Genomic DNA, 16,116 nt, shown 5'->3' on the forward strand with positions numbered 1-16,116 from the left:
TCCACTAGTGCCTACAAGCCATCTAGAAAACTATGTGTTAAAAATCAAGTGTACCTTTCAATGAGAGAGAGAGAGCTAAAGATGCTGACAAGGGTTAAGAGTAAGACAACAAGGTGTCAAATACTTTCATTACAGTTGTGGAAAAAAACAATGTGGTTACCCCACCTGGATGCAGTGTCATAGCCAAACAGCCAATTTTGAGTGGGCCTGAGCCCAAAGTGAGTGGGCATGAAATTTTCTTTCTACTTCCCCTTCCCCTACTTTCTACACCTTGGAGCTCTCATCTCAAAATTAAAAAAAAATCCTTAGTTGGTGGGTATCCCCAAGTCCCACCAGCTGAAGACCTCCTTGTCATACTGCCAAACTTAGCAGTGGCATCTCTAACCACTGCCACCAGCTGTTGAACTTTGTAGAGGGGAATTCTGTCTGCTCTCTGTAGGCCTTTTCTCCTAGGTAATATATGCTTAGGGGCAAAGGTTAAGCACCGTGGTTTTTCGTATCTGCTGGTGTGTGGCAACAGGTTTTCTGTACTCTTATCTTTTTCAGTGTCTCCAGCTTCATATCTCTTCCCTGTTTGGGACTGAGCGCTATCAACAGCTTGTCTCTAACTGAAGTTCAGGATCCAGTCACCTCATGTCAGATCTTCTTCCTTAGGGCACACTGTGCCTCAGAGGAGCAGCTGAGTCAGGCTGACTTCCACTGATTTAATTTGTTTAATATAGGAATAGTTCTCTCCTTGTGGGTGCACCAGGGTACTATCTGACAGTAAAGAAGCACCCCCCTGTATTTGATTCCCTCCCTCCCCTTCCCTTAGTCCTAAGGTAAGTAACTAAGGTTCTGGTGAGCCCCTGGGTAGGGCTCCCATCTGATTAGGGTTAGCAGATATTTGGGAAAACTCAGACATGTCCTCTTTTTATTTTGTCTGGGTTTTGGAAGTCCCTGACCTCAGGACTGTGTCTGAGGGCATCTGCATATGCGTGGACATCGTCGCAATGACATCATATGCATTCATGCATGTGCATGATATAATTGTGCTGATGTCCGTGCATTCACATATGTGGTCCTGAGCTCGGGGAAGTTTGTGTGGGGGAAGAATAGGGCAGAGCTGAGCTGGAACGGAGGCGGGATCAGATGTCCTCTTTTTTTTCATAGAGGAAATCTGGCAACCCTACATCTGATGCTCTTTGTTGGACACCCTCTGAGGAAGGAAGACCTGGCGCCTCTCTTGTAATTAGGTATTTATACTTTCCTCTTAAAGTTCAACCTAAAGTGTTGTTGGGGCAATTTTTTTCAGAACAAACTTCTTACTAATCAGGTTTGATTGGTTACCTTCTCAGAAAAAGGGATTCAGAATGCTCTCCCAGCTACTGCATAGGAAATAGCACGTTGGCAGCCTGCTATAATTTGTGACTAATTTTCCAGAGCTACAATTCTGTCATCAAGCAATGAAGAATGAGGTAGAGATGTTGCTGGCTGAATACCAAAAATGTCAAGTGTGGACCATTCTAAAGAGTGAAGTTGAAGACCAGAGTGTGAGATTCTTTCAGATAGTATGTCCAGAGTATAACCTAGATTCAAGTTTTATATCACTTTCCAAATGCAAAAACAAAATAAAAAACCTGAACAACAATAAAATATTTGTTGATGTTTAAATTAATCCAGTGACCATGCCAACTGAAAATTCAGCTTCTTGGATCTCTGATGGTTTAATCTGACCCTCAACTTCTGACCCATGTCAATAATTCTTATTCATATTTCTCTTTTGATTATTATATAGTTCCTTAACAGAAGAGTATGGAAATTTGTCTTTAAATGTAGATTAAAAACTTAAGATGCTCTTTTATGCTGAATGTTTCCCCGTGTAGGTAACACATATTGGCACTGTCAGCAGTGTGATAGCTCTGCAAGATTTCATGCCATTTCTTCTTTCAAATTTTCTATTTGAAGCATGCTTCTTCCTAACTTTTGTTTCAAATTAGGTGATTAAAAAATAGAACTGGAGGAGCAGGGGATATATTTGTTCAGGTATCATATTCATCTCTAGTAATAATGACTATAGGTCTTTCCCTAGCTCTGTTTAAGGAGACACACTATATTTTCAATCATGTTCCAGCTGTTCCTGCTGAACCAGAACGTACGCAGGTAGGGCTAGTCTCAGTTAGGACACTGGTCTTTGACCAGAGGGCCGCCGCATAAATGGACTGCTGGGCCCCAACGCTATGGAATGCTTTACCACAACAACTTAGAGAAGAACAACATCTAGATAATTTCAAGACCAATTTGAAGACATTTTTATTTCGAGATGCTTTTGTCTGTTCTTAGTTCCACCTTTTTCTTCTTCCCTTTTTCTTTTTTTTTTTTTTCTCTCTTCTAAATTCTTTCTTTTCTTCCCCTAATCTTTCGATCTCTTCCTACCTTTTTCCTCTCTATTTCACCCTTTTCCTTATCTTTTCTCTTCTTCATCTGATTGGTTCCAACTTATTTAACCAACCGCTTTAATAAAAGCGATCCTACCCAATATGTTTTTCCCCATCCCCACTATTTCCCTCTCTTCTCCAAAATATGTAACTTTCCCCCCCCCCCTTTCCCTCATATCCTCACTTTCATGTTAGTCAAGTTATGTCTTTAATGTTCACCCACTACATTTTATATTTTAAATTTTTTTCTTCTTCTTTTTTCCTCTGTATAAATTTTATTGTGAACCGGCCAGATATTTGTGATGGTCGGTATATTAAAAAGTTAATAAACTTGAAACTTGACCACTGGTGTGACCCAAAAGCAGCAATTCTTATGTTCTTATGTTAATGTTATGGCTTCCACCACCAAAATATATTGAGGGATACAGATAGAGGTAGAGATAGGTTATAGAAAGAGTATTGATAGAAGAATAAAGGGGATTAAAGGGCCTAGACAAGGAACACCTTACAGGTCATGGACCTGATGGGCCGCCGCGGGTGCGGACTGCTGGGCGCGATGGACCTCTGGTCTGACCCAGTGGAGGCAACTCTTATGTTCTTATGTAAGATTTCCCCTGGGTGTTTTTTATATTTATTTTTCTGACTATTACTATTAATAGTAGTCAGAAAGACCTATATTTATTATGTGAAGAGGTGCTTTTATTTCAGATAATTTTAAAATTAAAACCTATTTTTTAAAAGATTCAATTAGGACTTGTTTTTTTTTAGTTAAGAGCATATATGAGGGCTGATTGAAAGTAATGAGACTGCCTCTGTTTTTCTTTTCAAGAAGTAGACGTGGGCAACACTATGCTGGTTCTTGTGAAGCTCATGCAATGACATTTCTGAACCTGCAGTTGGACTGCCGTAGTCTTCATTGTTGGGTCACAGTGAGAGGAAGAATTTTGTACATTTTGTCATTGTAGATAAGAAAAACATATCTGTGAAAGTAAGCCAGAGTTGTGTGATTGAATTTTGCGATACATTTGGAAAGAGCGGTAATAAAACTCTTGCATGGCAGATGAGGTTCAACATGGATAAGTGTAAAGTGATGCATGACGGTAGCAAAAATCTCATGCACGAATACAGGATGTCCGGGGCGGTACTTGGAGAGACCTCCCAGGAAAGGGACTTGGGAGTTCTGATTGACAAGTCGATGAAGTCGTCCATGCAATATGTGGCAGCGGCGAGAAGGTCAAACAGAATGCTAGGAATGATAAAGAAGGGGGATCACGAACAGATCGGAGAAGGTTATCATGCCGCTGTACCGAACCATGGTGCACCCGCACCTGGTGTACTGCGTCCAGCACTTCTTCGCAGACTCCAGCTTATCCAGAACACTGCGGCCAAGCTGATTTTTGCTAAACGCAAATATGACCACGTCTCCCCTCTACTTACCAATCTTCACTGGCTCCCAGTACTTTCCAGAATTCATTTCAAATGCTCCTGCATGGCTTTCAAGATCATTCACGGCATCCTTCCGCCCCTAATCCCTCTATCCTTCCTCGCCCCGACACCAACTACCACCAGATCAGCCCACAGACATAAACTATCCTTCCCCTCTCTACACGGCATCCTCCACGCAGGTAAACTGGGTAGATCCCTCCTCTCCAAAATCACGGGCCTCTGGAACGATCTCACTGTCCCGCTGCGGAACCTGGGCTCCCTCCAACTATTCCGAAAACAACTGAAAACCTAGTTTTTCTCTAGCATATAACATCTCTTCTCCTGATTACATCCCCTCTTTTTATGCTTTGTAAACTCTTTCTCTTCTCTCTTCCCATATTTTTTAAACTTTGTAAACCGTGTCGAGCTCCACTTCCGTGGAGAAGATGCGGTATATAAACCTAAGGCTTAGTTTAGTTTAGTTTAGCACTGGTCACCATACATGAAGAAGGACATGGTACTACTCGAAAGGGTTCAGAGAAGAGCAACTAAAATGGTTAAGGGGATGGAGGAGCTGCCGTATAGCGAAAGATTAGAGAAACTGGGCCTCTTGTCCCTCGAACAGAGGATATTGAGAGGGGACATGATTGAAACATTCAAGTTACTGAAGGGACTAGACTTAGTAGATAAGGGCAGGTTGTTCACCCTCTCCAAGGTAGGGAGAACGAGAGGGCACTCTCTAAAGTTGAAAGGGGATAAATTCCGTACGAATGTAAGGAAGTTCTTCTTCACCTAGAGAGTGGTAGAAAATTGGAATGCTCTTCTGGAGTCTGTCATAGGAGAAAACACCCTCCAGGGATTCAAGCCAAAATTTGACAAGTTCCTGCTGAACCAGAACGTAAGCGGGTAGGGCTTGTCTCAGTTAGGGCATTGGTATTTGACTAGAGGGCGCCGCATGAGTGGACTGCTGGGCACGATGGACCACTGGTGAGACCCAAAAGCAGCAATTCTTATGTTCTTATGCTACTGTTATGACTTTCACCACCAAAATGCTACAGCATGGCTAATTGTTTCACCGTAATACGTCTTCTTCATCTGCCATGACAAAGCGTACAAAGTTCTTCCTCTCGCTGTGACCCAACAATGAAGACTACGGCAGTCCAACTGCAAGTTCAGAAACATCAATGTATAAGCGTTGCCACATTTACTTCTTGGAAAGTAGTCTTGAGAGGCAGTCTCATTACTTTTCAATCGACTTTCGTATAAAGTGCTTTATGGTTTGGCTGTACAGAATGGACTTTTTTGCATCTATTATTTAATATTATTTATACAGATGATTGTAAATATCCATTGATGTGTCCAAAAATTCACCTTTATAGAACAATTTATAAATTCTTAAGACACACTTTTATCAAGATGCGGTAGCACTGCTGCTTCAAGAAATATTCCAGCGCTCATTCAATTCCTTTGAGCACTGGAGCATTTACTATGCCAACCCATGCTAAAAAGCTTAATAAAAAGGGGCCTAAATGAATAAATACTACAGTAGTTGTGATAGATAAGGGCCTCTCGGCTCACCCACTCTGCCTAATTGTCTTATCTATTGTTATACAGTGTTCTTCAACCTTTTGACACCTAAGGACTGGTGGAAATAAAAGAATTATTCTGTGGACCGGCAACCTACTAAGACTGAAAAAAAAAAAAAATCTCCACAGCTCGGTTCCCATCCTATCCCCATGAACTCAGTCCCTGTCTCCATGCCAGGTCAGCCACGTGCAGGGTGCAAGAGCCACTGTGCGCTGTCCCGGCAAACAAGTGCAGCTGGCACTGAAGATAAGGAGCAGCTGGAAGGAAGATGGACATGCGCTTGCAGGGGACACTAATTCTTCACGAACTGGCCGGAAATCTTTGTGGACCTGCACCGGTCCACGGACCGGTGGTTGAAGAACACTGTTATAATAGATCCTTTCTTGATCAATAGTCTTTCTAGCTGATATTCAGTGCCAGATATTAATTGGCCAGAAACAGCGCTGGTTAAATAGCACTTTGCCGACTAAATGCAAATATTCAGCTGAATATCTGCTGAATATTCACGGGTTAGTGGCTAAAAGTTAACCAGTTATATCATACAATAACCGGCAATTTTCAAAGCTCACTGGTCAGGTTTAGCAGCCAAATCAGGCCGCACAAATATCAATCCTATTTTGGCCACTATAAACTTAACTGGCCAGCTCTGAATATTGATGTAGCTGGTCAAAAATAAACCAGATATTCATTGCTGGTCACTGGGAATGGCCTGGCATTCATTATTTACAGTCACTACTGACCACAGGAGTTAGCCAGCCTGCATCCCATGGTCTGAATATTGGCTGAATTATCTCCTACCCTTATTCTATCTGTCCCGATGACTAATTTTTGTCACTGTTCTCGTTACAAAAATTGTTTTAGTGATAGCTGCCATACTCTGATTAAAGTAGCATTTCCTCTACAGTAGGTATCCCTTCTTTAAACTTGTCTTTCACTTTCATTTTCTATACAGTAATTCATATTTACTTATTAAAACTTGATTGTCTGCTAATGCAGTGAACATATTTAATAGTAAAAATGAGCAATTATAAAACACAGTAAAAAATGATCTCCTAAAACAACATACTGTATTTCAATAGAATATGACCAAAATCCCATTCGTCTTCTCAAAGTTAATTCCAACTACATATGACCATGATAAATCCCACATAGAACCATACAATAGTTGTAATCAATCCTTATCTATAAATACTTCATAATACAAACTAATATTTGATCTGCTTTATAATGAGAAAATTATTTTGTTCAGAACAATGGCATTATGTTCTACCCCATAAAAATAGCTTTATTGCATTTAACATAATATTTTCTCCACTGAAACAAATTAGAAGGAAATGTCCAATATAGATGCATAACCAATAAACCCTAATAGTTGTCTGACCACATGGTCCCAAAAATAATATAAACTAGAAGAAACACCCACTGTGGAATTATGTACTGCTTGAGATATCTTTTCATTATATTACTACAGTCACTCATTTAGAAAGTCTAAACAGTATTATTATGATTGTTAGGGAGAGAAAAAGCCTCAGAATATGAAGCAATTAACCCAGGTGGGTTTCAAACCTGATCAATTCACTCGCTCCCAATCAAATCATAAGCAAAAAAAAACACCCTTCCTATTCATCAAAAAATAATCATATATCTTGATTTTATCTTTTTTTCTCTTGCTTAGTTATCTTGTGCTCAGACTTCCTGTAAACTCACATTTTTACACACAAGTCTATGAAATGTTCTCTATCATGCAGTCAATTCAAAGACTTGTTTGCGATCACATCAGCAGGTCATAAAATCATAAACCAGCAACTTTGAAATTCATAGCAGTTAAATTACTTATCTGTCATTAGTTTTTTTATCGGCTGTTTTTAAAGGAATGCGCTTTACTGTGGAACGCTGCCACGCTGTGAATGATGCTATCAGCGTTTCGCGGAGTTACAATCTCTCCCAATGCGTCAGGGTAATTCCTTGGCAACTAATTCAATAACGTTACTTTCCGCTGTAGATTATCTTACTGATGTTACCAGTTCATCAGCAGTACATAATTCCACGGTGTGTGTTTCTTCTAGTTTATAATATAGATGTACCCTTATTTTGGGTTTTTATTACAAACTATCAGGTATGAACTTTTGGCATGAACTTATGCCAAGATTCGCTACAATTATATCAGGGTATGCCAAAGTCTTTGGGCTGGATTCACAAAGCAAACTGATCTTGTAACGATCGGTTTGCAACCCCTTAGCAAGCAAATTTTCCTCCAGCCTGATTCACTTACCTCTCTGCCGACCATCCTCCGATCCACGCATGCAAATGAGGGCAACGTCATGCAAAATAGGCAGGGACCCAATTCACAAACCAAAACCCTGCAACACCGACTGGGCTGGCCAATCACTCCCAAGCAATTGCTGATGACCAGTCGCTCAAGCCCTTTCCAGCTGCCCTGCCTTCTGCCGCCCTGCTCCTGCCCTGTTAGCCCCGATCTCCTGCTTCCCCGACTCTCCCGCTACCCTGATCTCCTGACTGCCCCGAACTGCCCTGATCGCCTGCCTGCCCCGATTCTCCCAACCTTCCCCACAGTGCAAGCCTGTAGTTTTAACCCGTGGGCTTAAGCGGGTGAAAACCATGGGCTCCAGTTAAAAAAAGAAAAAGAAAAAACCTATGCCAGCTCAGAGGTCCAGTAAAAGGAAAAAAAAAAAAAAAGATTGCAGCTCCAACGGGCATGCGCAGACCATCTACAGATGGTCTGCACATGCGTGGGGATCGTAGAAAAGTGATCCATGCAGGCAGATGGGGCATTCCTCCAATCGCCCCCATCTGCATATTTTTCTTTTCTCAATTCATCGGACTTGTCTGGATCAGGCCCGATCGGGCAGGTTGGTGAATCTGGCCCTTTATCATATCAATAAAAATTAAAAGTATGGCGTTCCACTGTATTTACAAGGCACAACCAATCATCTTAGTGTGAAATTCCACTGAATCTCATCAGAAACATGTAAGCCCCCAACCCCTTTGAAACCACCTTATGGGTGTCTTTCCATGGCTAAACTTTTTCCCTTTCCCTCATTGTGTTGAAAGTTCCAGCTAATCAAAGCAACCAGCCTTGAAACAGGAATCTGACTGGTAATTTGCACCCCAGAAAAGGGATTAGTAGAACCTTTGATCTTCAGTTATCTATTTACATCTCAAAGGAGGTGTGACCTCAGCTGTTCCTGCTCCAGCTTCCAGCTCCATTCTTTCATTAGTAGCAAAGACCATTTCCACAAAGGCCGACAAATGTCACAGAGACACTAAAACTACATTTCCATCAACCCCTATAAGATGGAAAGAAAAAAATGTACCTTAAAAGACTTCATTTTTTCCCTTGTCTACCACATTTGCAGTAACCTTGGCTGCTAGCCATCTGGCCAACAGAGCAGGTTTTATTTAGTGGTGATGGACACAGGGATATTTATTCTCATCTAGAACACAAAGCCTGGATAATTATTCATGTAAAGGTAGAGTCCAGACTTACCAATGCAATTGAAAGACATCTCCAACTGGCAAAACAGAGAGCAACCGTCTCCATTTATTTTGTTCATGTCATCGCAGTCTTCCCCTAAATCTCTGCAGAAAAGATAAATGTTGTTATATAAAACAAAAATCTTCCCCTGTACTATATCCAAACTACTTTGTAAAGAGGGAGTATATCCCATCTTGTATCTCCCCTTCCCCAGACAGTGGTAACTACCAAAATCCAGTCCCATCAATCCATTGAAAATTTTAATTGTTACCCCATTTAAGACTGAAATAATTCAGAATACCTAGTTTGTTTTTTAAGTTTAACTAATAAACCACATGGAAGGGCATTTTCAATTGGACGTTTTGGAAAAAAAACATCCAGAAATCCAGTAGAGAAAATGTCCATTTTCAAAACAGCCAGACGTCTATCTTTTATTTTTGAAAATAACCTATGTAAACGTTTTCGTCCTTAGTAGATCTATCTTTTGGGGCCATTTTCAAAAATAAAAACATCCACATGAAAAACTCGCAAAAGTAAGTTTTGCAGACGTTACCAACTACCTTATCTGACCGCAGCAGAGGAATTCCTATCAGCTGAGCCGATTTCAGGGATTCCTACCAGCTCAGCTGATAGGAACCCCCCTGCCAGTCTCAGATGAACTGGCAGGGAGATTCCTCTCTACCTTCCTCACAGGCACTGATCCCCCCTCCTCCAGTACACCTCCCAACTAACTAAATAAAAAGAGCCGCCAAGCCCTACACCCCTCCCCCCAACGTCCCCCTGACATCCCTGGACTCCCAACATCTCCCAACATCCCTGGACAATCTGCAACATCCTGCCCCTCACATCCCCCAACATTCCTAGACCCCCGATATCCCCATCCCCTGACATCACCCGACCCCCTTCGACATTCCCTGGACCCCTCAACATCCCTCGATACATCCCCAAAATACATGGGTCCCCTGATACCCCTGTACCTTCAGATGACAAATCAGCAGGAGGGAAGCCCACTCCCCCTTGCCTATAGGGCTACGTGCTCAGAGTAACTGGTCTTCCCTCTCCCAATGTATCTTGGGATGCAGTGGGAGGGGCCTAAGGACCTGGTTAGCTCAGTTCTCTGGATTGAAAATTTTTCTTCACTGAGCTTCTTTATTCCAGTCCAGATTTTCAACGGGCAGCTTTATTTATATGAAACTGTCCTTGCCAGATACACAGAAACACACTAGTACATGCACTTTCTAGCTTTATTTTCTAGTGCTGTCCTATTGCTCATATGCTCATTTAAATAGTGCCCCTCCATCCCAGGTTGGTCCACCATCATATAAAATCCTGGCATTTGTTGCCAATTCTTTTCCTCTTCTGACAGCAAACTCTTCACACTTTCCTCCATTCTTCAGTTCTATTCCTTTGCAAAAATCTTCCCCCACCTCCCAAAATACTCATTGGTGCCACTGATTCCCTCCAAAGACCTGTGCAGAGTTCAGCTTCTCCCACAGCCCTTGCAGTTCAGTCCCTTCTTTCTGTGACTAAAAGCCTGGATCATACCACAGCCTCTGCATCGTAAGGAGAGAACATGGAGCTGTAGTGGGTTAAACTCTGAAAAATATCAGAGAAAGGTAATTTACAAAGTTTTAGAATCCTGAAAAAAAATCTAGACATGGGAAATCCTATCCTTCTGAATCCTGTGAACATCTGTCAGGGCCATCCTCAACTTTTGAGCCCAAGGCACAAGCCTAGTTTGCTTATGCTTTAATCTGGCTCTGCCTGGAGATGATGGGACAACTACATAGCTAGTCTGTGAGGACTAAAATTGAAAAACAGGAAGAAATGGCACCATAATAGAATGTAAATATTGAGAAACACCTATGTAATACATGAGTATCAGAATTTGATATTTAACTTAATTTGGGGTCTATTAACGTCTTTTGTACAATTGTTATAGTTCTTTTATCCTTCTTTTTGTTGGTATAATTCAGGCACATTTAGGGGGGAGGGAGGGGAGGGATATATATTTAGTGTGATTCCTTGCTGTAATTGTGGGGTGGGGAGGCTTATATTTGTTGCATTGATACTGATTGAATTTAAGTGTTTATTTGTTATTGATACTGATATGAATATTGTGTTGCACTTTTTGTTAGTAATGGAAAATCAATAAAAATTTATAAAAAAAAAAAAAAGAATTTTATATCTTCATGTTCTTGTAGTACAGTGTTTCTCAACATGTGGTATGCGTACCCTTACCAGATTCTATTGAATGATCTTCCCTCATTTTTACACAGTATTTTAGTTCCGTACTCGCCACAAAGAACCCTACGCTCTTCACAACAGCATGGATGGAAAGATGTGGCACTGTGCTGAAGAGGGGTGATAGAAGGAAAAATGGGCATGGGGCTGGTGGGCAGTGGTGAAAAATGCTGCATATGATCCAGGGGATGAGGGAGAAATGTTGGATGTGACAGTAGAGGGGGTGGGAGAGATACCTGGATCCCTCAAGACACATGGACAGTGAGAGAGAGAGAGAGAGAGGGAGGGATACTTGTTGCCAATAGGTATGGAGGAAAGAGGAAGAAAAGTTGGACTCATGGAGGGACAGAGAGAAATGTTGGTTGGGTAAGGGAATGAGGTCCAGAGGAGAGGAAGCATGCAGGAGACAGAAAGTGTTGGACTCATGGAGCGAGAGAGAGAGAGAGTGAAAGATGGATAGGGAGGGAAGGAGAAATGTCACACTCAGGGGAAGGGGGAGAGGGCAGAGAGTAAAAAGTTGAACTCATGGAGAGAGAGATAGAGATGTTGGTTGGAGGAGGGAATGAGGACTGGAGGAGAGGAAGAATGCAGGAGGCAGAGAGAAAAAGATTTTGGACTGGTGGAAAAGAGGGAGAAATGTTGGATGTGGCAGTAGAGGGAGTGGGAGAGATGCATTCTGGATCTCTCTCGCTCTTTCCCCACTCCCTTTGCAGCAGGGGAGGGAATGAGAGAGAGAGAGGGAGATAATGTTGCCAATGGAGGCAGAGGAGAGAAGAAGAAAAGTTGGACTCATGGAGGGACAGAGAGAGATGTTGGCTAGGGAATGGAATGAGGTCTAGAGGAAAGGAAGCATGCAGGAGGCAGAAAAAAAGAAATATTTGATGCACAGTCAGAAGGAAGTGCAACCAGAGACTCATGAAATCACCAGACAGTTAAGGTAGGAAAAAAAGATTTTAATTTTGATTTTGTGATCAAAATGTGTCCGTTTTGAAAATTTATATCTGCTGTCTACATTTTACACTATATTTGTCTATTTTTCTATAGTTGTTACTGAGGTGACATTGCATATTTTAAAGTCATCTGTCTTGACCTCTTTGAAAAAAAAAACCAAATATAAATGATAATTAACATTTTCTCTGCGTACATTGTGCTTTATGTTTTTATTTTGTAGTTACCATTATGTATTAATAAGATTATATTGTGTCTATATGAAAAACGGATGGAAGAAATTGTATTACAATTAGTACTATTATTATGGAGGTGGGGTCAGGGGTAGAGCTTGGGTGGGTCAGGGGTGGAGCTTTGGCAGGTCTGGGACAGAGCTTGGGCAGGGGTACTCGGTTGGTATTTGTAAGGCTTAGGGGGTACTTAGCTTGAAGAAGTTGTGGAACACCTGTTACAAGTAAGCAATGGTGATTTCTCAACTTTGTATTTTGAACAAATATTCAGAGGGTAATTTTGAGGCTGCTATAACATATGCAAAGCCCATGTATACCTTTAACCTAACGATTTTGCAACAATGAAAGAAAATGTTGACATTCTCTTTGACAATCACCTAAGGGAAATACCTACAGACAGCAGCACCCGCTGTTTCTGCATGTATTTTCTCCAAAAAAAACAACATTGATACAGTAATTCTGGAAAGTATTACAAAGCAGGAATACCAAAAGGAAAGAGAACCAGGGCGACAACTTTCAACTTCAGAAAAGGAAACTATGAAGCAATGAGGAAAATGGTAAGGAAGAAACTTAGGAACACTTCCAAGAAATGGAGGATGGTAGAACATGCCTGGTCTTTTTTCAAGGACACGGTGAGCGAGGCGCAAAATCTGTACATCCCCAGATTCAGAAAGGGGAGCAAAAAGAGTCGAATAAAGGACCCGATATGGATGACTAAAATAGTGAAGGAAGCGATAAGTAATAAGAAAAATTCATTCAGGAGATGGAAAAAGGACAAAACTGAAGGAAACTGGATAGAGCACAGGAAGTATCAAAAAGAATGTCACCGTGTGGTTCGAAAAGCCAAAAGAGAGTATGAAGGGAAGTTAGCCAGGGAGACTCGAAATTTCAAACCGTTCTTCAGATATGTTAAAGGGAAACAGCCAGCTAGGGAGGAGGTGGGACCGCTGAATGATGGAGTCAGGAAGGGAGTAGTGAAGGAGGAGAAAGAAGTCGCGGAAAGACTGAACATGTTCTTTTTGTCTGTATTTACAAACGAAGACACAACCAACATACCGGAACCTGAGCAATTCTTCAATGGAAATCAAGCAGAAAAATTAACATTCATGGAAGTGAGCCTTGAAGATGTGCGCAAGCAGATAGATAAACTAAAAATTGACAAATCTCCAGGTCCGGACGGAATCCATCCAAGGGTTCTGAAGGAACTAAAGGAGGAGATAGCAGAACTACTGCAGCAAATATGCAATCTATCCCTGAAAACAGGCGTAATCCCGGAGGATTGGAAGACAGCCAACATCACGCCCATCTTTAAAAAGGGATCAAGAGGTGACCCGGGAAACTACAGACCGGTGAGTCTGACCTCGGTTCCCGGAAAAATGGCGGAAGCACTGATAAAAGAAAACATCGATGATCACTTGGAAAGAAACAAACTTCTGATAACCAGCCAACATGGTTTCTGCAGGGGGAGATCGTGCCTAACCAACTTACTACACTTCTTCGAAGGAATTAACAAACAGATGGACAGAGGTGACCCCATAGACATTATATACCTTGATTTCCAAAAAGCCTTTGACAAGGTGCCCCATGAACGATTACTCCGGAAACTGAAGAACCATGGGGTGGAAGGAGACGTACATAGATGGATCAGAAACTGGTTGGCAGGTAGGAAACAAAGGGTAGGGTTGAAGGGACACCACTCTGACTGGAGGAGGGTCACGAGTGGTGTTCCGCAGGGCTCGGTGCTCGGGCCGCTGTTATTTAATATATTCATAAATGATCTAGAAACAGGGACGAAGTGTGAGATAATAAAATTTGCAGATGACACCAAACTATTTAGGGAAGCTCGGACTAAAGAGGACTGTGAGGAATTGCAAAGGGACTTGAACAAACTAGGAGAATGGGCAACAAAATGGCAAATGAAGTTCAACGTTCAGAAATGTAAAGTATTGCATGTGGGAAGCAGAAACCCGAGGTACAACTATACAATGGGAGGGATGTTATTGAATGAGAGTACCCAAGAGAGGGACTTGGGGGTAATGGTGGACAGATCAATGAAGCCGACGGCACAGTGCGCAGCGGCCGCTAAGAGAGCGAATAGAATGCTAGGTATAATCAAGAAGGGTATTACAGCCAGGACGAAAGAAGTTATCCTACCGCTGTATCGGGCGATGGTGCGCCCACACCTGGAATATTGTGTCCAGTTTTGGTCGCCATACCTTAAGAAGGATATGGCGTTACTCGAGAGAGTTCAGAGAAGAGCGACATGTCTGATAAAAGGGATGGAAAACCTTTCATACGCTGAGAGATTGGAGAAACTGGGTCTCTTTTTCCTGGAGAAGAGGAGACTTAGAGGGGATATGATAGAGACTTATAAGATCATGAGGGGCATAGAGAGAGTAGAGAGGGACAGATTCTTCAAACTTTCAAAAAATAAAAGAACAAGAGGCCATTTGGAAAAGTTGAAAGGGGACAGATTCAATACAAATGCCAGGAAGTTCTTCTTTACCCAACATGTAGTGGACACTTGGAATGCGCTTCCAGAGGACGTTATAGGGCAGAATACAGTACTGGGATTTAAGAGAGGATTGGACATTTTCCTGCTGGAAAAGGGAATAGAAGGGTATAAATAGAGGATTACTGCTCAGGTCCTGGACCTGTTGGGCCGCCGCGTGAGCGGACTGCTGGGCAAGATGGACCTCAGGTCTGACCCAGCAGAGGCATTGCTTATGTTCTTATGTTAAAGCAAGATATGCTACAATTTCTGCTTCAACTGTGCCTTCGAGAATGTTTCCATATAATCAGGGTACTTCTTTAAGGAGGAGATTTAGGTAGCAAGTACGTGTGTAAATAAATGCTAGTTTCTGGTCATATATACGCATATGTGAGCATATGCATTAATAAATGCCAGAATAGTATGTAGCCAGATTATTGTAAGTATGCACCTACTTTCAATGGTGTGTACTGGGCAGTGTGGGTAGGACACACACATGTAAATGATAGCATACTATAATTTATGTATAAATAACATGTTTATCAGCTCTATGGCTTACGTAAGTCCTTCCACATAGAAATATATGCACACATTTATCTGGTTACCCTTGTAGTTTAAAGACAAGTAGGTCCCTATTTTTCTTAATAGAACAGACTCTAAATAGGAATGTTCATGGGAGCTTAAAACAGATGCCTTCTTATAGAATTTGAGCCTTCTTTCAATATTTCTAGCGTATAGACACACAGTTGTGAAAAGAGTGAACAACTCTTATAGAATTGTCATTTAATGGGGGTTAAAGAAAGTGTGTTGTTCAACATTATGCATACTCCCCCTCACTTACCCCCAGGAAGGATAGACAATTTTCAAACCAACCATCTCCACAAGTGAAACAATGTTTTACCCACAGGAATGGCTTTGAAATTTGCACCTTTTTTAATGTGAGGTTTAAGTTTTATAAGTGTAAAATAACTTTTGAAGTAGAGAATTCATCAGTTTGATGTAAATAAATCTTTGTCTTTTAACGTACTTCTGGATAATTCCATCTCCGCAGTATCCATTTCCATGTCTATAAATGAGCACTGGTGAAGACTCACTTTCTTCCTTTCCAGAAAGAGTGACCACCTGGTACTTGTACACGTTACCATGAATCAGGTTCCTATAAGTATCAGAAAATAGAAAATAAAATCAAATGGTCATAAAGAGAAAGAGAGGGAGAAAAGACATAGAAAACAATTCTATAAACGGGTGCCTAGAGAAACCTGCCAGTTATGTGTATCA

The 16,116-nt window shown here is 41.5% G+C and overlaps 1 protein-coding gene across 3 annotated transcripts in view; it reads right to left on the reverse strand.

Annotated features, from left to right (window-relative positions):
* The window catches only part of PAPPA (pappalysin 1), a 644,537-nt gene that overhangs the window by 304,541 nt on the left and 323,880 nt on the right, over positions 1-16,116 (reverse strand). For all 3 annotated transcript variants that reach the window (XM_033961720.1, XM_033961721.1, XM_033961722.1), the window contains exons 8-9: positions 15,866-15,994; positions 8,938-9,029 (exon numbers count right to left, since the gene is read on the reverse strand). In XM_033961720.1, coding sequence (XP_033817611.1) covers positions 8,938-9,029; positions 15,866-15,994 — 221 coding nt within the window. The remainder of the gene's footprint in view (positions 1-8,937; positions 9,030-15,865; positions 15,995-16,116) is intronic.

Source organism: Geotrypetes seraphini, chromosome 10 (genome assembly GCF_902459505.1).
Source record: "Geotrypetes seraphini chromosome 10, aGeoSer1.1, whole genome shotgun sequence".
NCBI classification, from domain to species: Eukaryota; Metazoa; Chordata; class Amphibia; order Gymnophiona; family Dermophiidae; genus Geotrypetes; species Geotrypetes seraphini.